This window comes from Sarcophilus harrisii, chromosome 4 (assembly GCF_902635505.1).
Source record: "Sarcophilus harrisii chromosome 4, mSarHar1.11, whole genome shotgun sequence".
NCBI classification, from domain to species: domain Eukaryota; kingdom Metazoa; phylum Chordata; class Mammalia; order Dasyuromorphia; family Dasyuridae; genus Sarcophilus; species Sarcophilus harrisii.
The window spans coordinates 98,802,259-98,829,130 of record NC_045429.1 but is presented as its reverse complement, the minus strand read 5'-3'; the positions used below and the strand labels follow the sequence as shown (position 1 = coordinate 98,829,130).

Here is a 26,872-nt window from a genome sequence, read left to right as displayed (position 1 = left end):
AAAAATAATTCCAGACTCTAGGTCTGCCCTAGAATCATAGTTTTTTACCAACAGAACTCACCCCTTACTGGGGGTCTCTGAGGCTGGAAATTAGAAGAAATGGTTCTTATCCTTTTAATGGATAATGAATTACTAATATGACTGACCTACTTGAGGATGTGGACTCTGGAAATTGGTAGATAGGGCAAAATGGGGAAAAATGATGATGATGATGAAGAAGAAGACAACTTCAATTCAGTTAAGGAAAAGTCAGGGAGGGGTCAAGAATATGGGCCTCTGCTGAGACATCTTAGTGGCTAATCATGTAGAAAGGCCAGGTTCATAGGATAGGTTAGAATACTAGACAGTCCAGGAAATCGCACAGGCCATTTGTGCCTAGATTAAAGATTTTTTAGGAATATACTTCTCATGCTCTTTCTTTTATTTCATGTTTGCCTTTGCATCATCAATACTTGGTTCATAGGGGGTGCCTAATTGAGTGCTGAATGACTGATAAACAAAAAAGGACCCATTTAGTGCACATAAAAATGTATTTCTTTCCCTAGTTAGTAGAATCCCCCTCTTTTTTTCAAAAGGCCAAACTCTGATTATAGTGCATTTAGAGGAAAGAAAAGGGCATGTATCCCACAAATCCCAAAGGGGCCACATTTTCCCTCTCTTCCCATCTCCACCTTAACTCTCAGTTACTTTAACACAAAGTAATCATCTAGGAAACAGCAGAAAAGGAAGAATAGGACCAAGAAAGAGTTCTGACTTTACTTTCTTTCCTATGAGTAAATCTTTTTTTCTGCCTGATACCCTTTCAGCTACAGGTGGAGAAGGAAAGGTTGACACTTTAGGTATTGTGTCTTACCATCTTCTGATAGATGTAGACTTTTGGGCAAAATGGCTGAGAATCCTGGCATTGAAGAGCTTGAAGGGACCTAGAGGTTTCATCATGACCTGATTCCCCCCTCCCACTCCCAGCATGCACCCCCCCCACAAAATAAAACAAAATTCAACAACACTTAATTAACAACTGGTATCTGACAATGAAAGAAGCTCAACAGGCAAGGTTAGTCTGGGTATACAGTACAAAATACTTAGGAGGAGTCACCAGGTTCCAATATGGGTAGCATTTCTATGATGTGGCTGTTTGAACCATCAACCTTAGGCAACTGTTGCAAAGAGGATGAGTAACCGCCAAATAAGCCCCTTGCCATTATAAATATTGGTTTGATTACACTGAGGGAACAATTACATCCTCTGAGGATACAGTAAAATGTGGTTCACTTCTACGGTTATCACAGAGCTGATAAGAAAGAAGCTCTTGTTCCCCCGATATCAGTATTATAACTTGGCTGTCTTGTAACATCCCATCTGGTAGTTGTTGGCCAAGACAAACCCCTTCCCAGTTGCCCCTGCCCTCCTCTTCTGACTCCTTAGGAGCCCAGATCCTTTAGTTTGAGCTTCAATGATCTCAGGAACAGGGAAGGCACCTTCTCTCCCAAAGCACCAGTGAGACGATGTGTGGGAGCTAGCTGAATGTGCTGAAATGTTACTTGAAAATTCCGCTTTGATAGCTGAGCCAAGAATATTTGTAGGATTGGAGAGGATAACGTAGGACCTGGCTCAAGCCTCTGGGTACTTTCTCCTGGGCTTGCCCAATTCAATGCCTTCCTTCAGGGCCAATGATCAATGTGCTCATCCATAATATTTGGAGTGCTACATTTTCATAACTTCTGTTACACAATAATTTTTCTGATAAGCTTGGTTTTCTCTTAGACCAATTAGCCTATGTCCTGACTATCCCTGTAACTACTACCCTGTCCTGTCACAGCTCATTTTCTCCCCAAATCCTCCTTCCTTCCTTTTTATCTCAAGTTCCCCATGCTTCCCTTTCCCCCATGCACGCACATCAAAATCATTGGGAGAAGAGAAGAGGAAAGATCTGGACTCACGATCCAGAGGCACCTCAATGGCCCCAACGAAGCTGAAGAGCCAGAGGCTGAAGGTTGCATGGATCCAGAGAAGTGTCCACACAGCCATTCTGGGTGCTGGGCCCCGATCCCAGCCCCCCTTTCCTCTGGACCTCGCCGTCTCTTGCTGCTGCTCGAGCTGGACTGCCTGGAGAGAGCTCAGCTGGAGAAGGAAACACATCCATAAGTGACTGTGTGCCATCCCTCCTCATCTCTCCCTCCCCTTCTAACAGAGTGGGGAGGGGCACCAAGAACCCCCCATGTTCTTGGGCTGGTACCAGAAAACAGAGCATCTTCACGCTGAATGGTCACGGAAAAAGCCCTGGCCCAGACAAGAAATCGGGCTGCTGAGGCAGCACTATCTGTTGCTTCTCCTGCTTTCAGAGTTGATTTACTTGGAACTCTGTGCCTTAGGAAGGAGAACAGAAGTCCTAAGGGTGTCTGAGCTAAGAGGTGAAAAGGAGAAGAGATGAGTAGGCAGAATAAAGAAGAGAAACTCAAAATGTCAGCTGCCTCAGGCTGGTGCAAACTTGAATGTCGAATGAGGTGGGGGTTTTTTGCCAATGAGCAGAAGTTTTTGCAAATGCTTTGACCAGCTGCAGTAGGTATTCTTTGGAGCTTGCTTTAGGAAGTTTGGAAAACTCTGTGCCGACTCAGCATGTATAAGCCTGAATGATGTAGGTAGCACTCCCAAATGGTTGGATTTTCCAGTTCCTAGACCCTAGAGGCCACCCTCAGTCTAGGTACAGTTAGATCTGGGGCACGGGGTCACCCCTGGAATGGATGTACTAGAGAATCCCTTTGCCCTTACCCCTCTGGACCCAGCTAATTTGCTGTTCCATTAGAATGGATCAAGAATGAAGGTTGAGAGTCAGCTCCCCAGCTCCATCTTGAAAATGCAAACCTTTTCCCCAGTCTTATTCCACTTGGCAGCTATCCAGTGCTGAAGTCTACAGATTGCCCTTACTTTTATACCCACCACTTTCCCCAAGGAGTCGGTGGTACAGGACAGGCAAAAGAGAGGGAAGGAGCTGGATTTGTGGACCCCATCTGTTGATAGGGAGGTAGGAAGGAAGCCCAAGACTTGGAATTAGAAGATCTGAATTAGAATCATGGCTCTGCCATCTCATACTATCCATGTGACTTTGGGCAACTCCAACTCTCTTGGGCATGAGTTTTCTCCTCTCCAAAATGAGGAGGGGTCCAGTATGGTCTTTTTCAGGTCTAAATCTCTGCTTCCATATCCACAGAGTGCCTGGATAGCAGAAAGAGATGTCCTGCTTCTGGTTCATTCTGGCCAAATGACCCTAAATCCTTTCAGACAAATCCAGACCACCCTAAGTTGTAGAGCAGGGTCCAATCACCATTGCTGGAGAGAGACACCAGAGAATCATGGGTATAGTTTTTCTGCCTTCTACCCACCGCTCCCCAAAGGGTCCTTTAAGGAAATCTACTTTCTGATCTTCTAGATTAGGACGGATCACAGAGAGAGGTGAGAGGAATCTCAGAAGTCACCTAACAAACACTTCTAATTTTATGATGAGGCAACCAAGACCAGGAAGGTTAAAAAGTAAGTACCCATGGTCAAATGACTACCCAGAGGTGGGATTCGATCTCAAGTCCTCTGATTCAAGGGTCAATGCACTTGGGACTGTGTCAAGCCACTTTCTTCCAAAACAGTTGATGGTTAGTGTAATGGGAATCTCTGAATAGACTTCTGTCACTTTGCAGATGAGGACATAGGTCCACACAGCAAACTTACAGAGACAGCAAAACAGAAGGGAAAGGAACGAGCAGTTACATAGCACCTACTATATGCTGAGCATTTTTTACAACTATGATCTTATTTGATCCTCATAACAACCCTGAGAGGTAGGTACTGTTATTATCCCCATTTTACAGGTGAGGAAACTGAGGCAGAACAAATGACCTACCCGGGGTCACACAGCTCGTGAGTGTCTAAGGTCATATTTGAATTTGGGTCCAGCATCCTTATCCACCGAGCCCCTGCTACGGGAGATCAGGAGAACATACTTATTCAGCTTTGGACCTTTGGGGCTGGTCATTCACTCTTTCTTCCTAAGTGCTATATAGATGTTTGTGATTATTGTTGTTGTTGTTGGAAGTCTGGCAAAAGCAGCAGCTCTCTCCAGCACGCTACCCTTGTCGAGAATTTTTTCTTAAAACTATACTATCCCGGATGGCCACCAGGGGGCACAGGAGTTTAGGAGCCACCAGCCTGGTCAACTCGATCCAGATGGTTCCCTCAAGGTGACCAGAAAGTGCCAGTTCTGAGTCACAGGCTGGTGTCTTAGAGCTTAGAGCCTTAGAGGTGACTGCAGAGAGTGGCAAGCACCCAGGCCAGTCACCCCTTCCTTTCTCACTAGCCCCTTCCCCCATATCCCTTTCTCTCCACTTCTTTACTTTCTAGTTTGTCTTTCCCCTTGGATTGTAAATTCCCATGAGGAAAATTTTGGTCTGAAGGATACTTGTCCAATTCTCCTGACTTTCAGGTCAGGGAAAACCTCAAGCCACCTCACAAAGAGACAAAAGTGATCCTCTATAAAACACTTCTCCAAAAGAAAAGTCTACATTTGCCTGAATTCTTAGCCAGCATCCTTCTCCAGCTACTTTACTTCTATATCCTGTGAACTGCATTAATGAAGAAGAAGCTTTGTAAAAGACTTAGAGGGAACATTCTTAAGAAAGGGAAGAAAGGCAGGGAGCAAGATGCAAGTCAAGTTTGAGTTTTTTGGGGGAAAAAGAAAAAGAAAATTTAAATTTTGGCTGTCACTGTATGAAGGTACTGCCATGGGGATACAAAGCCAGGAGGTGTGTCTTCTTGGGAGAACCCTTGGCAGAAATCAGAATCCTGGAATTGTTTAAAGAAAAGAAACACATGAGTAAGAGTCAAAGTGAAGCCCAGTTATTTCTGATCTTTCTGATTGTAAGGGGTTGGAAAAACACTTGTGGGAGGCTGGAAAGGAAACTTCCTGTAACTTCCCTGGCATAGAGGAGAGCATATCCAGATATTCAGTTTTCTTTCTTCTACTCAGTAAGTCCTTAAAAGTCACTTAGGGCAGTCTTTTCTTTTTTAACAGATGAACAAACTGGGTCCCAGAGAGGCAAAGGAACTTAAGTCTCTGACAGAGTTGAGGCTATAATAACACAGACCTTATGATGCCCACCTGCCTACTTATTGACTGGTGGATTAGAGCCTCTGCCTGGTCCTTCTGATGCTTTGTGCTCTCTTACAGTGTTGGAAAGTTTAGGAATAAGTCAAGAGAGCAGCCTGGACATGGTAATTCCCATGGACAAATCCATGGGAAGGGCAGTTTGGAAACAGCCATGGCACCCAGAGGCACAGGGCATCTCCACTTGGGCAGCCCCACTACCTGAGTAAAGAGAAAAAGCAAATCTATCTGAAAGTAAATAAAAAATTCTCAAAGTAGCAGCAGAGGTTAGATGATGAGACAATGGGAGAGCATGTCCCCAAGAAATGGACTATCCAGGCCACCCATCTTTCTAGATGAGGCAATAGGGCCAAAAGAAGTTATGTCACCTTCCTGAACTCACAGAGAAAGCAAAATATAAGGGAAAGAAATAAACATTTATGTAGCACTAACTATGTACCAGTTACTATGTTAATAGCTTTTTACAAATATTATCCCATTTGATTTTCACCACAATACCACAAAGAAGGCGTTATTATCCTCATTTTTGTATCAGCTGATACTAATTCTTATTTAACCCAGGGTGGATTATCTGTTCTTAAACTGGTTACTTCAAATGTTCAATCCCATAATACTTTCCTTTTGCATCCTCACATAACTTGGCCCTTTGCCTTGGTTGACAGTGTGGGTCCTGGGAACAAAGACTCGTTATGGTGTTAACTTAGGCCAAATAATTCCTGGCTGACACTACCCTAGGTTGATTTGGCTGCAGCCTCCATCTGGATGGTGGATATTAGATAAAGGAAGTGAATCCTTGGGAAGTTATTTGATATTCTGAGGGAACATTCTTGGGCAAGAAGGAGTTTGTGTCAGGAGTGAGTCAAGGGTTGGAGATGGGGTAGGAAGTGTGTTCTGGATTCCAATTGACTCCACACTAAATGTGTTGCAGTGTTCAGGACAGCTGTGGGGTGGAAGACTATGTCTTTTTCCAAGGGTTCTTGATGGAAACCAGAGCCTTGGACTGTTTATAAAGGGAAACAACTGGATGAGAGCCAGAGATAAGCCTTATGAAGATTTTGACTTGTAGCATCATTAAACAGTGGCAGAGAAAGGAGAATAGTTCCTAATCTACCAAAATACAAGGTTGTCCAAATGTTTATCAGCCACCTCTCCCATCCCCATTTTTCCATAGGGAACAAAATCTACCATTCAGAAGGGGCCTTTAGAGAACCAGCCCAGCTTCCCTCACCCACAGTTCTCATTTCATTTTATACAGAAAGAAGTCTCATCCCAGTGAAGTTAGATGATTTGCTCAGGATCAAATGGCTTTTCAGTAGCAGAGTTGGGACCAAACCAGAAGCCTACCATCTTGATGCTTAAAAACCACAATATAGTGTGGTATCCCCATGTACAAGAAAATTTCAAAGTGCACATGCAATTTTAAAGAGAAAGAAATCTGGTCTCTGAGCTAGACATGTTGAAGTAATACAAATACAATGGATAGAGTGCTGGACAGGGAGTAAGGAAGACCTAAATTCAAGACCTCAGGTATTTATTACCTGTGTGACTTTGGTCAAGTCCCTTAACCTCTATCTCATCTGTAAAATGGAGATAATTTACAAATATTATTTCATTTGGTTTTCACCACAACACTACAAAGAAGGCATCATTATTCTCATTTTTGTGTAGACTGCTATTGATTCTTATGTATCCCAAGCATGCATAATCTGTTCTTAAATTGGTTACTGCAAATCTTCAGTCCCATAATGCTTTCCTTTTACTTTTTTCTATAGTACCTATTTCCCAGGGTTGTTGTGAGGATCAGATAATATTTGTGATATCTGTCAAATAAGCACCCACTATTTGCCAAGTGCTATGCTAAGTGCTAGGAATACAAAGAAAGGCAAAAAGCAGTTCCTGCTCTCAAGAAAATCCCAGTCTAATGGGGAAGACAAGATGCAAACAATTATGTCTAAACAGGGTATATATGGGAAAATTGGAAATAATCTACAGTGTTCAAAACACTATGTAAGTGCTAGTGCTAGTGGTGATGATGATGGCGACGACGATGGTGATGATAATGCTTTTTTGTAAATGAAGATGAGAGTAGATTCCTTAGATATCAGCTCTTGGACTCTGGGCTACAGATGCTTGTAACATCTCCTTAGTAACAGGTCAGTTATAGGGATGTTCAGAACAAAGGGGAATCCGACTCAAAACTTTCCTGCTCTGAGGAATTTCCAAACTCAGCCGATTGTAATAAGAAGTAAAAAAAAAAAATCATCTGGGTCCCAGAGTATAGGTGGTGTCCCATCCCTGTGAAGAGGATTAACCTGGAGAACAGGATATGTCCATGATGAGAATCACCTATTTCTATAATTTTGCTAACCAGAGAAGGGAGAAGTTTCATTTAGCAAAAAAAAAAAAAATAAATAAAGCTCACCTTTCAACCTAAGCTCCAGATCTACTACCATTTTCTCCTATGGCTTTGACTAAATTTCAGTCTTTTAGATCTCTCAGAATTCCTTTTAAACAACTGAGAGACTCCTCCCTGTCCACTTCTATAATTCAGAGATGGGACTGTGATTATTTCCAGGATTGGGTGCTACATTTTAGGAGGACCATGAAGAAAATGAAAACAGCCAAAGGAGGCTGACAATATCATCAGGAAACTAAGTCAATCAAAAAACTGGGGATGTTTAGCTAGAGAAGAAAAATGTGGAGGAAGGGAAGAGGAAGACACATGTAGAGTTGTCATTAAAAAGACTTAATCTAGATTGCACCAGATGACAGAACCAGGACTAATGTTTTCCTAAGACAGCTCATTATTCACCTCAAAGCACTCATTTTGAATTTCTCTGGCTTTTCCATCATGTTCCCAGTAAACTCATCAATGGGAAATCTCACCAACTTGCAAGACCCAATCAGCTTCATTATTGGCACGTCAACATTATCCTCTGCCCCTTCATTTAAGGAGAGGGAGCAGGACCATTTCTCAAACATCTCCTCATTTCTTACCCCACTGTACTTGTTTGGGCCTTTGATCAAGGCCCTGTACTGTTCTCCCCCTTTCCGCTTTCTTTTGTGATTTTTCTTCCCACTAAATTGTAAACTTTTAAAACTCTTTCCTCAGCACTTTACACACTGCCTGATATATACTAGTTGCTCAATGGATATTTACTGACTATTGACTCATTAAATCAATCAACAAGTCAATCAAATCAACTCATTAAGGGGGAAGAGGAATTACAGGGAAGCAGATTTGAGAACTTAATATACAAAAAAATTTATTTATGAGATCACAAGGTTTAGAACTTATCTTGCCCAGATTCACATTTCTAATGAGTGTTTGATGCAGAATTTTAACTCATATCTTTTGTATCTCATGAACACACCACTCCTACCTCTATGTATACTGATAATTTGAATTGTCCAACAATATAATGAATAGACTGGTGAAGTAGTGAGCACTGGAGGTATTAAGGAATACTCTGGATAACCCATTGTAGGGAGGATTCTAGCACTGACTGGAAGGTAAGATTAGATTTCTAAAGTTTCATCTCTTTTTAATATTCTAGGTAAAAGGGATTTATACTCTCTTGGAAGCTCTGTGGGAGACATTGGTTTGATGATAATAATAATAATTATTATTATTAATTATGATCATAGTGATAACAGCAATAGTAATACTAATAACAACATTTCATTTTTCTATTTTTTTTACAGTTGGTTTGATTTTCTTTTCCCAGATTGTGGGGCCTGGGTGTTGACTCCACAAGCTGTCCCTGGCAGACTGATAGAGAGTCCTACAACACCCACAAGCTGTTACCACTCCCTGGGAGCTCCCAGTGTCCCCCCAGCCTCCCAAGCAGCTCTTTTCCTCCCAACAACTATGTTTAGCAAATTGTGCCGTAGGCTACAGTACATCTGAAGTGATGATGGGATGAAAACTGGTCAGGAGGAAGCATATAACACACTAGCAACATGTCATTCCCCCATGCCTGGGGCTGTCCTAGACTTTGGGAAAGAAAGCCAGCCAGGTCAGCTCCTCAGCTTCTGTGATCTAGGCTCCTGAAGCTTTACACTAGGGTTTTCTGACATAAATATCCTAATTAGGTCATACCAGAGGCAGAACACAAAATACATTTATCTAGAAACCTAACATCACTAACACTGTGTGTGTGTGTGTGTGTGTGTGTGTGTATGTGTGTGTGTGTGTGTTGGGAGTGTGGAGGTGGGAAGATTCCATAACTTGCTACAGCAATAGGTAGGGGATGAGGGGGAGAGAGTTGGGGAGGATGTCAAAGCTAATGTACCAGGTTACAAATCCGAGGCTTGTACCCAGACAGCCACTAATAGTAATGTATTTATGGATCAACAAGATTAATGTATTTGAGCCTCAGTTTCTAAATTTGTAAAATATAGATAAAACCTAAACTTATAAGGTTTTTCTTTTACAACTTTTATAAGGTTGTTATAAGGAAGATATTTTCTAAACCTTATGATGCTGCATAAACACCATCTATTTGCTTGTAGGAGGAAGAAGATTACTTGTGGGAATTTCAAAATGTCTCTAAGTTAACACAACTCCAAACCATGAGACATCATGTTAACAGCTCTAAGGCACTGTCCTAGCACAGACATCTGAGGCTTGGCTTCAATCTAGAACAACGCTATTCTTCAGACTTTCACTCCAGGTTAGGATGGCTTTATTCCATCCCATGTCACCCATTCCACAAAGTCCATCTTGGCTGACAGCTAGCTTTCAGCCTCAGTTAAAGTGACAGTCAAACACAGGACTAGATTGAGATCCAATTCAGGAGAGAAAGTAATTCACAGGACTTGTTAAAAGGAATTCAGATGCAAAAAATTCTACCCTACAGCTTGGATTTGGGGATACTTAGGGTTTCTGTGCCTGAATCTGTGCCTAGAATCACTCATGGTACCTTAAATGAATTCTATGCCTTTTCTTTATGAATATGAGGATAAGAGTGGGGTTGTATTTGGAAGAGGAATAATTATATGAAATGGAATTTACACCTTTCCATTCTTTCTGAGGGTCCAAACCATACAACTGCTTTAGAATGTCTCTTAAGCATATTTGTATAGCAAGTTTGCCTCCTCTCTAGTCTAGACACTGCCAGGAAATGACATTAATGAATTAAATTTGGTATCAGAGGTAGGGAGAAGTTTGGGATGGACAGGCATTCCTACCTAAATCACTGAAGTTCATTTTGCCCTTCTATCCCCATTCTTTCTCCTTATATTTACTGTAGAGATCCTGGGTCACTTGAACTCCATGACATTTCTTGCATCTCACCCCTTTGCTCTGTTTCCTCTCTGATATAATCCCTCACAACCAGCCATCTGAACAACCAGGATGGCTTTTTAATAAGTTTTCCTACTTCCCTTCTCTTCCCTACTTGAATTCATTCTTTATATACTGCCAGAATGATTAACCATATTTATACACTTGTATAGTTAGGGTTTGATATCTAAAACTTTTCAGTAAGTAGGATCAATAAGCATTTCTAAATATTCACTATTACCAGGCACTGTGCTAAGAACTGGAGATACAAATAGAGGCAAAACCAAATAAAATCCATCCTGGTTCATACCCTCAAGGAGCTCACATTTTAATGAGAGAGACAATATATAACTAGGTATATATTTGAAAGTAACTTGAAAGGGGGAAGTATTAGCATTTGGTGGGGGAGACCAGGAATGCTTCCCACCAAAGAAAATGAGATTTTAGTTGATACTTTAAGGAAGTTAGAGAATCTAAGAGACAGAGATAAAAAGGGAATTGTAAGCATGAAAGTGGCCATTCAGTGACATGTAAAAGGAACTGCAATTAGCCAAGATAGTCAGACAATAAAGTTTGTGGAGAACTCTAAATTAAATGAAAATTGGAATTGTAGACAGGTTGTGAAGGCTTTAAGTGACAAAGAACTATGGAGATAATAGGGACCCACTAATCACTTTCGTAATGTGTGTGTGTGTGTGTGTGTGTGTGTGTGAGAGAGAGAGAGAGAGAGAGAGAGAGAGAGACACAGACAGACAGAGAGAGACAGACACAGAAAGAGACAGTGAGACACACTGAGAGAAACAGAGAGACTGATACTAGAGGCAGTGAGCACAATTAGAAGGCTATTAAAATTAGGTGAGAGATGATGAGGGCTTGAATTAGGATTGTGTCTCTGAACAGAGAGAAGGAAACACACACAAATTATGTTGTGAAAGTAGAAATGAAGATTGAGCAATGGATTGACTATATAGGGTGAGCTAGATTAAAGAACTGAGGAAGTGATCTTGGATGGGGAGAAAGATGGTGGTATCTTTAATAGTAATAGTGAAATTTGGAAAAGAGAAGGATTGAGAGGAAAGAAAAATGCGAGTTCCATTTTGGACATATTTGATGAGTTGCTTTTGGCACATCCAGTTAAAGATTTCTATAAGGTAGTTCATTGATGGTGAAGATCTAGAACTCATGAGAGAGAAGAGCTAGATAGAAATAGAAATGTGGAAAATAACTACATTGAGATGAAAACTGAATCTATGGGAGCTAATGAGATCACAAATGAAATAGTAGAAGGTAAAGGAAAGGGGGCCCAAGACAACTTATGCTAGTGGGCATGAATGGATAAAAATCCAGCAAAGGGGACTGAGGGGTGCTGAGGCAGGCAGGAAGAAATCAAGAGAGAGAAATATCAAGAAAACCTAGATAGGAAAAATGTTCAGGAAGAGATTCTCTGCATGAAAAATGCTGTAGAAGGATCAAGACTGATAAGACTTGAGGAAAGGCCATTGGATTTGTCAGTTAAGAGATCACTGATAACTGGAGAGGGCAGTTTTAGTTGAATATTGAGGTCAGAAGCCAGAATAAAGAGACTTTAGAAGAGAATGTCAGGAGAGGCAGTGAGAGCACTGATTGTGGAAGGCTTTCTCAAAGTTTGGAAAGGGAGGAAAAAAATAGACTACAGCTAGCAGCTCTGGTCAGATCAAATGAGGTTTTTTAAAGTATGGAGCAGCATATAAAAAAGGAATGAAAGAGGCAGATGGTAGTAACTGAGGCTTGTGGGGTTGGCAAGGCAAGATTGCGATAGGACCTGGGAACAGTGGGTTCAATAGAAGTCTCCTGTCATTAAGAGAATGTAACTATAAACAGTGCAGCATTGATGGCTTGGGAAAGAACTAGTGGAATGGAAACCACACTAAGGAAGAGAATAGAGTTAGGAGTTGTAAGGTATAGGGAAAAATGGGATGATGAAAGGTTATTATCAGCAAGGAATTTCAGAGTTCATGGACATGGAAGTGGAATACTTGTGAGAGATGGCAAGAAAAGGGATGTATGTAGCTGAGGTAGACCAGAGGAGGTAGTCGTGGGAATTAAGTGGATGAGAAACTGTAAGATTTTGAGGAAGGCACAATATTTGAGGAAGCATTAATATATGTTAAATTATCCTAGTATGAGGGTAAGATTTGGGGTAGAGAGAAAGTCAGTGAGTCAAGCACCGAACTCAGTAACAAAGGAAGGAAAATGCATTGGGCTGAGGAGAAGGAGAGAATCATTAGACAATGGCCACCAGGATCTGGTTTGGGTGATAAACTTGGATAGCATGGACTTTAAGTAAGGAGAGACTGCTGGGTGTTGGTTAATAGAAAGAAAATTAGGAAGTGTCAATGATTATCAAAGTGTATTCTTGCTCTCCCACTATTGAGTCAGGGGTATGAGAAAAATGTAGTCAGTGCTGGATGAAGTGGCCAAGGACTCATTGAGTGCCAGAAGATGGCAGGAGAAAGAAAAATGAAGGTTTAAGATGGAAGGAAGTTTGTTAATTATGAAATAGGCATTTGAGAGAATATAATGGAAAGAGTGGAAAGATGTGGGACTAGAGATTAGGGGGAAAGCATTGAGAGAATGAGAATATGGGAGAAGGCAGTTAGAAATGAAGAAATGGGGTTTATACATCTACAGCTGGATATTCAGCATTGCTGGGAAAGAGCACAGGGCATGGGAGTATGCTGATCATTAAGGAATAAGACCAGGAAGAATATGAAGAAAGCTTCCTTGAAGGAGGTAGCTCATATTATTCAAGGTCCTCACTAAAGGTCCAAAGCCATGGCAGGTGGTGATCTTGTCAGGTCCAAATAGAAAAGGTTCTGGGAGTAAAGATAGATACCACCGTACTTTTTTTTAGCCTTTGCCCATGCTATTACCTATAGTCTTCTATCTCCCCTATTCACCTATTTACTTCTTACCTATTCTTTCAAGCCCATTTCAAGAGCTACTTCCTTTATGAAACCTTCCTGATAAGTGTCATTGACCACTTATCTTTATTAATCCACATAGGTCTTTGTTGTATAACTGTCATATATGTGCCATGCAATATCATGTTTAACAGTTATCTACATTTATTTATTATAATCCATCAGACTGATTGCTCCATGACAGAAAGGACTGAGTTTTAACCAAACTTTATATCTCTAGAGTACCTAGCACAGTGATCTATACTCAGTAGGTACTTAATAAATATTTGTTAAAGGACCACATAAAAGATGGAATCTAGGTAAAAAATCAAGAAATGAACTTTTGGGCAACAATTCATCATTTAAAATTTAAATATCACTGGAGAACTTAGCATATGATAAATATGTGTGTGTAATTCATACATGCCAATGAAAAAGAGTTCCTCTTAAAACTTTTCTGCCCTTGAATGCGGTCCCTTGGGAAATGCCAGTGAAGCCCCCTGAACCAGAGTCACAAAACAACCCAAGAAACCTTCAGAGCAACAAATGATAAGATCCCAAGGCTCCAAAGAGAGTGCAGGACAGATAACCTTTGCTTCTCCTGTAAGTTCTTAGCACCCGCTTACAAAAGTCTAGACAGACTTGCCCAAAACTTCTATTCCAAGATGTAGTTTTCAGGGAGGTACTTAAATTATGATGGAAAAAAAGATAAGCCTCAAGAGTGCAGAATCTGTGTCTCTAGAGTTCTGATAGTTCTGATTTTGCCTCAAATATGATTTAACAGTAAAGATAAATCCACTCTTAATTCTATATAGATTAGCATCACTTTTGTGCTATCTTTATTTACCTTTCCAGTTCTTTTCCCCCTCAGTTCAATTTACATTCCAATCTAAATGAGCTCCAATCTATTCCCTAAACTTAACATGTCAACGCCCATCCTCCTCTTCTATGTATTGACTCAGGCTCACAACTGTCTGAAATACAGTCTCCTTTTTTCCACCAACAAAATCTTTTTTTCCCTGTAGGTTCAGCTCCAGTGACATTTTTTCCAGGATGCTTCCTCTGATTCTCCTAGCTGAAAGTGTTTTCTCCTACTTCACCTTTTCCTAGAGTGCGTTTTCCCAGATCTGTTCTTTGCCCCATTACCCTCTGGCTTGTATTAATATTTATTTGGGTGCATTCCCCCTCATTCTCAGTAGAATAGAAGATCCTTGAAGGCAGGGAATATCCCAGTTTTGTCTCTGTACTCTCAGTGTCTAGCACAGTGCCTGTCATATAAGAGGCACTTAATATATACTTATTGATTGATTACATTTAAAATAAAAATTTATATCTGGACAACTATGGTCACCACTTATTCTTTGGTGAGTCAGAAAGAGAATACTGACGAGAGAGAGCATGAATCTCTCTTACTCTCAGAAACCCATTGAGAATTTCTAAGATCTCCAGTGTCCATAAAGGGTCAGCTAAGAAAGTCTCCCTCCCCAATCCCCACTTTATCCCCTACCGCTGTCCTTCATGTCAATCACTGTTTCATAGCCATCTGCTTAAGCAGCTGGGGGACAAGGGAAGCAGGGACCCATGCCCTACAGCCTAGAGACATCAGGGATCACACCTGGGAGCTCAGAATGACCGTACTCCTCAACTCCTCAGTCTGCTCATGGATAGCGACTGGACCTTAGCCACAGCACCGCCAAAGAGACAGAGGCACTTTTGTCCACCACTAATCCCCAAACAGAAAAGACAAAGAAAGGAGAGAGATAGAGACCTGCTGTGCCATAGATAACAGTGATTGTATTTCTATGGGGGAGTGGCACTCCTTCCCCCATTCCCATTCTTTGCAAGAGGATGTCAGCCCAAGAGTCATACCAATTTCCACTCTGTGCCTTGGAGATTTCCCCCAGTATCTCAAGAATATTATAATTTTCTTATAATAAATTCTGTTTTGATTAAGAACCTCAGAATTGGACAGCTGTGGCACAAATCCCCTGTACAAGTGATTATCCAATTCTTATTTGAACACCTTAGAGTTTAACATCACCTAAGGTCATCTATTCCATTTTGGGATGTCTCTAATTGTTAAGCAGTTTTCTCCATACTTGAGCCAAGATCTACTAGCTGCCGACTTGTTCCCCTATTCTCAGCATTTTTCTAGTGGGGACTAGAGGCTTAACATCCCAAGACAGTACTCACCACAGCTGCTAGCTGACCTTGCCTCTCTTCATAATCAGTAAGAGAGAGACAGTGACTTCAGAACAGGGAACCCCTTCTGTCTTCATGGAGTAGAAGGAAACACTCTTCTGGGATTTTCACGTAGTCAGAGACATCTTAAATTGCCTTTTTGAAGTGGATCTCCTTTTCTTCCTTCCTACTTCTCCTCCCTACTTCCTCCTGATTGGGGGCTGGGGGTGGGGAAGGGGTTCCATCTGCTCTGTGTTTGGCTTCTTTTCATAGGCAGGGAAGTAGGGAGGGAGGGACTCTGGTGCAAGGGAGGGGAAGCCTGTGTATTTAACCATCTCTATCAATCTGTTTGGTACAATGATGTCTATCATTCCCAAGCCTTTCTCCTTGCAGGTGTTTTGGTCACAGAAGTCCCGGAGTCTTAGAGACAGGACAAAAGGGAAGGCACCAAATACTCCCAATTTCCTGCCAAATAAGAGATGTGTAGGTCTGATAGGCTATTAGAAAAATCATTGTTTTCTGGTCAAAGCCCAGGAGTAATCTACACATTGAAATGGAAAAGTCACTATTCATTAGGGTGACAGGATGGGGAAGAGAAGTGAAGAAATGAATTTGCCCCTCCCTCAACAGGATCTGAAAGAATATCTGTCTTTTGTTCACCCTGGGACCCATGGAGAAAGTCAAAAAAAAAAATTTTTTTTAATAAATACTATTTATCCATCCCAAATAGATTATAAAGCCTATAATATGTGAACACCACTATCCCAATCAGAAAAGCCTGGTTCCTATACCCAAATGCAGTCACTTCTAAAATGGGATTGAATAAGTATATAACAATCATTTGGACTGAAAAAGCAAAAACAGATGATGCTTCTCCCAAGGGGTCATGGGAAAAGAATTTAACTGTGTGAGTTGGGGGTCTAGTTAGGATTGCATTTAGCTATTTCCCAAAAGGAATTTCAGGTCCTAGTAGACTCCTAAAGGAGACAGCTTCAATTGGATAAGGTACCCAAGACATTCATTCTGAGGAATAAGGAACCAGTCCCACCTCAATTAAGAAGCTCTGATTGAGTTCCAATCTCCTCATTTTATTTTTATTCTTTTCAAAAGTATTTTATTTTTCCAAATACACATAAAGATAATTTTCAACATTCATTTTTGTAATATTTTGTGTTCCAAATTTTTCTACCTTCTCCCTTTACTCCCCCTCCCCAACTCCCCAACAAGTAATCCAATACACAACTTCCTCATTTTAAAGATGAGGCAACTGAGATTCATAGAGTTCCTCCATTTTCACTTCAGGTCATCTAAGGCAATGTAATTCTTCCCAGGTTGGTAAATAACTTGAGATGGCTACAAAGAGATATAGGGATCAGTGTCACCAAATAGACTGGCTGATCCCTGCAACATGCTAAGGAACACAAGGACATCATAGAGGTTATGATTCAGTCAACTCTCTCTGGTACTGCAGCTGCTCTCTCACCACTGGTCATTCATATCTTAACTAGGGTGTGAGGGCAGATTAGCATTCCTGGCATAAGATAGGACAGATGTCACAATCACAATAATAATACATTACATCTATATATTTTTTACCCTTTACAAAAGATTTTCTCATATATTATCTCATTCGATTCTTTATTTATTAGCATTATTTTCCCCATATTACACTCGGAGAGAGAAACAGAGACAGACAATCAGACAGAGACAGAGAGAGACACACACAAAAAGACAGAGAGACAGAGACAGAGACAGAAAGAGAGTATTTATTAAGTGTTTCCTATATACCAAAGCAGCTAGATGGCTCAGTGGATAGAGCACTTGATCTGAAGTCAGGAAAACCTGAGTTCAAATCTGGTCTCTTAGACACTTACTAGCTACATGACCTTATAGGATTCCTATGTGATCCCGCTGTGACTCTATGAATTGTGCTATCAGCTAAGTGGAGCAGTGTATAGAGTGCCAGATCTGGAGTCACGAAGACCCAACTTTAAATCTGGCTTCAAACACTAGCTGGATGACCCTGAACGAGTCACTTCACCTTGTTTGCCTCAGTTTCCTCATCTGTAAGAAGAACTGGAGAAGGAAATGGCAAACCACTCCAGCCTCTTTGTCAAGAAAACCCCAAATGGAGTCATGAAGGGTTAGACACAAGTAAAAAGACAAAATGACAACAACAAAAACTACCTTTCTATCAAATCTAATCTATGTAACCATTTGTTTGTTGCAATATATTTAATGTGTGGGTATAGCTTGGGAAGTTTTAGGGAAAAGGGAGATAAGAAGAGAAAACCTAAAGTGATGGGCTTAAAATGACCTTTTGGAATTTATTGATAGATTTACCTTATGCAGGTTCTCCCACATCTTACTTCTGTCTTACTACCAGTGTGACGTTGGAAAAAGCAGTTTCCCCATCTGTTAAATAAGATGAACTTCCAGCTCTAGAGATATGATCCTATAACTTTTTTCCATTAAAAGATCTATTAATAAATAATAATGATTGACATTTTTATAGCCCTTTAAAGTTTTGCAAAGCCCTTTATACACAATACCTAATTGAGCCTCACAACAACCCTGAGGTAGGTAATTCTAGTATCATTGTCCCCATTTTACAAACAGACTTAAGGTTCAGAGAAATTAAATGATTTGCTCATATCACACCTAGCTAGTATGAATCAAAGGTAGAATTGAAACTCCAGGTCCATCCCTCTAAGGCTTTTTCCCATTCCCAGCAAGATTACAAAGGAGATATTCAAAGTAACTCTAATGGGCTCACCCTCAGGAACTAGAAGGACCTGCTTATTTGTAATCCTGTTTTGGTACCATAATTGGAAGCCAATGGAACAAGAATTTGGGAGGAAGGGAGAGAGAACAAATGCCTCTTTCTTTGAAAGAGTTTGAAAATATCATAATGAAAGAAAAGCCCCCCAACAATAATGATGATCCCTTAGTATTCTAGCAAAATAGCAATGGAGGGCTTCTTCCTTCACACCACAGGCTCGCTCCCCCTCCCTTCTCTAATTACAGTGGAGAAAATGTTCACAGCAATTAGACATCTTCACAGATGGGGAAGGAGTGAAACCCCAGAGACCTTCAGGAGGAGGGACACCTTCAACATACCCCTTGGCAGTGTTGGTGATGGCAGCAGGTTTCCTCTCTGGCCCTATTTTTCAAGGGAAGGGACTTCAGAAGGAAAGATAAAATCTTGGGGGGGAGGGGAGAAAAGAAGGGATGCTGAGTGTCCAGTTAGTGTGACGTACACACTGGCTCTAAAATTCCCTGAATCGCCAGGAAATATTGCTGAAAAGGAGAACAAAATGGAATCCAGGATGGATTCAATCTCTGTAGCAGTGTTTAGAGGCTGTATTTGAATGGAAAGATAGAGTGAATGAAAAGTAAAGAGCCCTGGCTCTTTAGATGGAAGACTGGGATTCAAAGCACTTCTAATGTTTCTTATCTATGTGACTTTGGGCAAGTTATTTTAATTTCTGTAAAATGAGGAAGTTGGACTATGTATCTTTTCCAGGCCATCCCTGATTCTAAGATGGGGGCATGAGACGGGAAGACAACTTTTTTCTGGCCAACCCAAGTCCTCCCACTTTTGGAAATTCTCTTGCTTTGACCTTTAGAGACTATGCTTGTGGAGAACCACTTCCCAGCTCACTTTTCTCTTGGCATTAAGCATGGCCAGTGTGGGCTATAAATTAAACCTCTTACTGTTATCTTGGGCTATCATCCATTTGTATCATTCTAAAGGTAGGATGATCTGCTGAGAACATTATTCAATTTAAATTCTTCATTTTGGAATGCTGAGCCCCAAAGTCTTATTGGAAAACTCATCTGAAAAATCTCTTTAGAGAGAAGCTCTTTAGGGAGAAGCTCAGAGGTCAGGATGTCAAAAGCAGAAACCTTCCTTTACTAGACATGTTGTTCATTAGCTTCTTGAGTGTACTGCCTGAACTTGTTTTTGTGGCCCTGGAGAAATTGCTTAGATTCTCTTAAACTTGGTCTTTGGAGAATATACAAAAACTAGATCATACATATGGATAAAAAAATCATGTAAACATATTTATATTATATGATATACTTACAAATTCCATAATATATTTACGTTATATGATACAATATATTATATATAACAGTTACATTTTTATACATGATATAAATAATATATTTATATATAATTAGACACAATATAATCATATATAATATATAAATCTATGTATTATATTACATATAACATATTTATACATATGAATATAAAAGAAAGTTGACTTGAGTAAATAATAATTTAAAAAGGCCTCTCTGGACAAGAAAGAAGTCTAGATTTCTAATCTGCAGTATCTTTTGCTTCCTCTGGTTAACTGGGACATGCTGACACATCCCAAGAATGACTTATGCTTCTCATTTCTGCTTAAAGAATCCCACTCAAATAAACTTGCCATTAAAGTCTCAACCCCTTACTTCTATCAACCCTTTTCTCCAATGCTCTCTGTCTTCTGACGTCATCTGCTTCCAGATGGGAAGCGGCTGAAAGTAGTCCAAGCACAGGGAGCCAAGAGCCAGATCAATGCTCCCAATGTAATGACCCTCCATCAATATTGGTTTAGCTGCTGAAATTCCAAGGGCAGTGTAGAGCACAATTGCATTTTTCAGATTCCTGCGTGACATGTGATGGGGAGGAGGGGAACATGGGGAGGAGAAGGAAGAGGATGGCAGGAGGTAGAAGCATCTGTTCCTCCCTCCCTTCAACCCTTTAAATTTACATCAGATACAGACATTAGTCTGGAAAATTGTTATCAGAGGCTAAAGTTCCACAGGGATAGAGAGGTGAAAATTCACAGGAGTTAGAATAAGATGGTGGCAGGAAAAAGGGGAGGCACAGAAGGGCCTTTTTCAGGATAAGATGTAGAATATTAGCTGGAAATCAAATTTCCAAATACCTACATCCATGAATATAGTACTTTACTAAGAGAAATTTTGGAAAGAACTCTATATTTTGAGCTCTTTCATATACCAGTAAATATGATAAATTCTGAGTCATCACAAGAATTATACCTTTGTATCAAGGGAAAACCCTGGGAGAGGGGGCAATATCAACAAACACTTGAGCCTCTGAGGAAGGGAGAAGATTATTTAAGGGTCAATAGAGAAAAGTGGAAAGGGGACCAAAAGAGGTCATGTCAGTGTTTAACACAGTGGCTGGTGCATAATGAATGCTTAATAAATTTTTTCTCATTCTCTCTTTTCTCTTGGTCTCTCTGTGTGTGTCTGTCTGTCTCTCTTAGGTCTCAGAAGAGCTGTAATGAAAAGCAGGGGCACTTGAGTCGAGGTTTTATACCTTTGCACCTCATAGAAATGGAAAGCACATTGGCTTTAGATTTAGAGGACTTACTTGGATTCAAAGTCCACCTCTGAAATTGATAACTATATATATATGACCTTTTTGCTGGATGTCAGTTTTCTCATCTGTATAATGGGAGGGTTGGACTAGATCATTTCTGAGGTCTCTTGCAGTTCTAACTCTAGGATCCTATGATCTCACTGCTGTACCAATTTCTGCAGTTATCTGTGACCTCAGCAAAAAGTGGTAAGCCAGAACTTAGAGGAGTGCTGGAGAAGGCATTGGTCCTTTGAATTCAGGATCAATGTGCCTTCCACTAGACAAGGTTGCTATTCAGTCCTGACTCTTTGCGACTCCATTTGGAATTTTCTTGGCAAAGACACTGAAGTGATTTGCCATCTCCTGCTTTAGCTCCTTTTACAGATGTTGAAAATGAGGCAAAATTTGAACTCACAAAGATAAGTCTTTCTAACTCCGGGTTCTATCTAATAAATCATCTAATGGCTTCTAGACAAGATACAAAGTACAAAAACTCTACCCAGGTACATTGTACACAGAAAGAAATGGTGATACTAGACAATGTATTTCCTGAGAACTGTCCCTGTAAAAGGTCTGACGATCCAGAGTTTGGGGGGAGGCTGAACAAAGAAGGTGTTGTGGTCAAAGTTCAGCAGATCCCCTTTTTCTAATCCCCCAGTCATTTCCCACAGAGATTTCTCTGGTCTCCCTCACCCATAATTATATGTCCTTAGGTCTCCACAGTACCCTGTCCCTAAAGGAGATGGAGTGGGGTACATGGGAGGAAAAATAGAGCAGGAGCAGGGGTAGATAGAGAACTAACAAGCATGAAAACAATCAAATAGATCCATTTGGATAATTGGGGTTCTGGAGAAACTGGGTGACTTCTAGGCCATGCGTCAGAGGACAGGTGTCTGCCCTCTTGACCGAAACTGGTAAGCCAGAGTATGAGGCCGGGTGAGCTGGGGGGAGGTGGGGATTAAGTCCAAGCAAGTGACAGAGGCACTCTGCTGCTTCCTGGGAGGGGGCTGGAAAGCAGGAGCAGATGCCATAAGGCAGCTCCAGATGGCTGCGACTTTGGAAACAAAAGGCAAAGAGCCAGAGGGAACAGCGGAAAGGGACATGAGGGAGCCTCTCCTTTACCAGGGCTCATTGTCAGAACAACCTAGACAGAGAGAATTAGATCCACACCTGGTTACCGACTATAGGCAAATGCAACAGAGATAGTTTGGCTTCCATGTTCCAGGAAACATTTCATTGCCATGAAATCAGCACCATTCCCAGAACAGAAGATGTAAATTAAACCAAGCAATGGACCTAAAGAAAACTAGATAAATTCCACTTTAGCCAAATTTTATTATTATTTTATTTTTTATATTTATTTATTATATAAATATTTATATTTATTATTTATTATATTATTATTTTATTATTAACCCTGCCTGGGAGTTCCCAGTTTACACCTTCAACTTTCCTAATGGACTTCTGATGTTTATATGTCCACATTTATGACAATAGGGAAGAAGACATACTGCCTTAAGGAACAAGGAGATCCAGTTCCTGAAAAATGAGATTTTAAATCACCTTTACAATCCCTTCCAGTGTTTTCAATGCCTGACACATAGTAGGCATTTAATAAATGTTTATTGATTGACTTTCAGTTTTATTATCTTTGATGGCAGTACTGTATAGTGACTCTGTGAAGCTGCATGATCTTGGGCATCTGGACTCTCATATTCTATTTTATAAATCCTCCCTTTTATTTTTAAAATTTCAAGTATGGTATTTAATTGGTAGTTTTTAATTTGTTCTTTTTATTGCTTTTTTAGTTGCAAGCCCAATTCATTGATCTTCTCTTTCTCTATTTTATGCAAGTAAGCTTCTAGAGATATAGAATTTCCTCTAATTATCATTTTGGCTGCAGCCCACACATTTTGATATGTTGTCTCATTATTGTCATTCTCTTGGATGAAATTATTGATTGTGTCTATGATTTATTATTTCATCCATTTATTCTTTAGGGTTAGATTATTTAGTCTCCAATTAATTTTTGGTCTATTTTCCCCTGGCCTTTTATTGCATGTAATTTTTATTACATCATTAGATCTTATATTCTAAATAGTAAGGATAACTGTTCACATGATTATTTTGTAGATCTTTGTGTCTTTGTGCCTTTCTTTGGCAAAAAAAAAAAAAAGAAAGTTTCAATCTGGAGGAGTCCAAGATGTCCCCTCAGAAATGGCTATAATATAAAGCCATGATATATTTTTGTTGTTTTGTAGTTTTCCAGTCATGCTGACTCTCTGTGACCCTATTTGGGGTTTTCTTGGCAAATATACTAGAATGCTTTGCCATTTCCTTCTGCAGCTTATTTTATAGCTGAGGAAACTGAGAGAAACAGGTTAAGTGACTTGTCTAGGGACACAGTTCCTGCTACTTCCTAGCTTCAAGCTTAGAGCTCTATGCACTGTGCTACCCTAGTTATCCCTCCATATTGTACATACAAATGCTTTGAAAACTTTGAAAGGGCCACTTCTTAAGGGAGCAAAAATTATTCACCGTGGGGGCCCAATGATTGTCTGAACAAGCCATATATATGAAAATATGGGTCATAATTGTATCTACCAATTGTGAGAATCAAATGAGATCATATTTGTATAGTGCTTAGCACACAGTAAGGACTTAATAAATATTTGTTTCCTTCCTTTCTTCTTTTGTTGCACTCCAAGAAAAGGTGAATAGAAGGAATTCAGAGAAACAGGGAGATGTCAAGTAATCAAAATCAGGAAAAAATATTCACAAAGACTATAATAACAAACAAAAAGGACACTGAAAGAAAACTGAATAGTGTGTAATTGTAATTAATAGTCATGGGGAGATGCACCTTTTTCCTTTCCTTATACAAATGGGGGACCATAGATACAGAACATTACATTTTCTGTCAGATACAGTCACTATATTGGTTTTGCTCAATTGCTTTTTCTTTGTTACAAGGGTGAAGGGAAAATGAAGTAGGAGAGGGAGTACTGTCATACATAGAAATAACTAAATATAAATTGTACCCATAAAACTTTTAACTTTTAAAAAAGAAATATTAAAATTGTTATATAAATAATATGATCAGTGTAATCAATGAAGCTAGAATAAGAGAAATTACAGAGAAATGTATTTACATCAAATATCAACTACAAGAATCAGATACTTATGGTACATAGATAATTGACACAAATACATAACCCAATAGGTAAGTGGTCAAAAGATATGATTGCTTTTAAAATAAGGATTTCAAGTCATAAATGACATTTTAAAAACACACCCACTATCATTAATAGTAAGATAAATGCAAATTAGAACAACACTAAGTTTTCACTTCTTATCTCGCAAATTGGCAAAGATAACGAAACACAGGAATAATTAATGTTAGCGAGATTGTGAGAAGTCAGGCATATTAATAATCTCTTGGTGAAGCTGTAAATTAGTCCAACAGCTCTGGATATTAATATGCAATTATACAAGAAAATAACTAAACTGTCCATAATATCCTTTGAGCAGCAATTTCACCATTGTCATCTTCTTTATGGAAATCCAAGTTAGAAACAAAGATCGCATGTATCCCAAAGTATTCATAGCATCACCCATTGTGGGAACAAAGAACTAAAAACAAAGTGGCTGCCTACTAGTTAAGGGAAAGCTGAAAAACATGTGGTATGTGAATGTGATGGAACATTATAGTATAAGAAATGACAAATACAAGAAATACAAAGAAACACAAGATTTATGTGACTTGTGTTAGAGTGAAATCAATAGGACCAAATTTTATATATATATATATATATGTATATGTATATACCTATTATATATAAATGCTTATAAATGTATGTGTGTATATATTAAATGACTACAACTACATAAATGAAAATTTTACTAATGAGAAACTAAATAAAATAAAACTAGACTTATGATTTCAATTTGGTAGGGGAAGCTTCTGATAAAACAATTTCTAACAACCTGTTCTGCATAGACAGAGTGGGTTGGAGCATGGAGAACTTGTATGACTAGAGTCACACAAATGAAACGGGTCAAAGGTGGGACTTGAATCCAGGACTTCCTGATTCTGAGGCTAGATTTTTATCCATACTGCCTTCTTTGGAAAAAAAAAAAAGTTTTCATTCTGGAGGAGGGGAAAAGTTTTTGTCTTCCCAGTAATGGCTATGATCAATGCCATTTGGCCATTGGCTAATGGCATCAATAAAAATATATTTAAAAAAATAAATGTATGCAATTATTATTAAGTTAGAAATGTTCAGAGGATAGAGGCTATACCTAATTTGCCTTCCATAGTGCTCAGCAACAACAATACTGAAGTAGATTTGGATTGACAGAGAGGATGTTTTCCTTTTATTGGGGGAACTTGGGGCCTCCTAATCTTTTAGCCCCAGATATAAGTAGAAGAAAAAAAGGTGTGTATGAATGAAAAAAAGGAAGGGACCCTAGAAACCCAAGACTAAACAGAGAGAGTAGTAGTTCAGAACTGGATTTCAACATAAATTCTTCACAACTCCCAATGAACCACTCCATGCTAGTTTATGTCATTTATGGATTCATTTACAAAAATCTTCATGCCATTATCTAAAATGAGTGAGCTCAAAATACCTAAGAGAAAGATGGTGGGGACAGAATAATATTCTCATTCAATAGTCAGGACCATTGCAGAAGGAAATGGTCCAGCAGGCAATAAAGTGGATTTCCTAATCTGGTGGATGAAGCCTGGCAAAAATTTGGAGAAGCACCCTCAGAAAGGTCAAGATTAGAGAAGCAGGAGCTTTTTGGAGACCATTCCTGAGAGCTACCTACATCCTACTTAAAATACAAAAATAATTTAAAGGCTTACCAAACATGCCATATGCTTTATCGCCCTACTCCCTAGCTGGGCCCTATTCATGAGAGAACAGAAAGCATCTGGGGAGAAACCTGTGGTGAGGAAGAAAAACTGAACGGAGAGATGTCAAACCCAAGGAATTAAGAGATCCGTTCTGGCTTCTGAGCTCTCTGTCAGGTCTACCCCAGTTCTGAAGCTCAAGCAATAAGCTCATGATAAATTGCCAATTATTTTACTATTAAAATTTCATACCTCACTTCTTTCATTTCCTTCCCTTACTACCCAAGGGGGCTAAGGCTAAAACTAGTGTTGCTTCAGGGCAAAAGGAAGTTTGAATCCCAGATGGGACGATGCACATCTCAGAAACAGTGAGTTGCTCTAGTTAGATCTCCCCCTGTGGCTACTCACTGTGCCCTTAGACAGCTGCTCATTTGCCAAGGGCCAATTGTTCTCCACCTCCTAACCCTCCCGAGAGGGTCCTTACATAACCTCTGGAGATCCTCCCTCTGATGATCCCCCATATGCCTAGAACTGTCACTCACAATGCTCACAAAAGACCATGAGGAGACATAAGCTTGGGGGTGGGGAAGAGGGTCAGAGGCTAGGCTGTTTGCTGATTCTTCAGTAAAGGTGGTCATCCTGGACAATAACATAATACTCATGTCTAATGATTACCAAGCATCTGCTTGGTAAGGGAAAGCCAACATTGGCTCCATGCTTTTTAAAGAAGGATCCACTCTGCAGCTGATAACACAGGGCTTTTTACAGGCAATCCTACAAAACAACCTTCCTTGGACAAAAACACCGGCAGTAGAGGACCCTGGTTTAACTTACTTTTTTATTCTTTATATAATGTTTTTCTACCCTTGTAATGTAAAGCAAATAGAAATCAGAGGGAAAGAACTTCAATTGCCAAAGAAGACTTTTAGATAACATGTAAAGAAATATTCCCTTCTGAAGATAAGGTGTTTGGGGATTATGATGGGGTAAATAAAAGTTTGTTGATTTAGTATTTAAATACTTCCACACTTCTCAGTAAAATACTGTCAGGAAATTTCCTAATGTCTAA

The 26,872-nt window shown here is 39.8% G+C and overlaps 1 protein-coding gene across 18 annotated transcripts in view; it reads right to left on the bottom strand.

Moving 5' to 3' along the window:
• Positions 1 to 26,872, bottom strand: part of NFASC (neurofascin) — a 240,772-nt gene that overhangs the window by 102,016 nt on the left and 111,884 nt on the right. For 17 of the 18 annotated variants that reach the window (XM_003767634.4, XM_031937208.1, XM_031937212.1 and 14 more), the window contains exon 4: positions 1,941 to 2,121. The exons of the other annotated variant lie outside the window; for it this stretch is intronic. In XM_003767634.4, the coding sequence (XP_003767682.4) occupies positions 1,941 to 2,121 (181 nt within the window). The remainder of the gene's footprint in view (positions 1 to 1,940; positions 2,122 to 26,872) is intronic. 18 annotated transcript variants of the gene reach the window in all.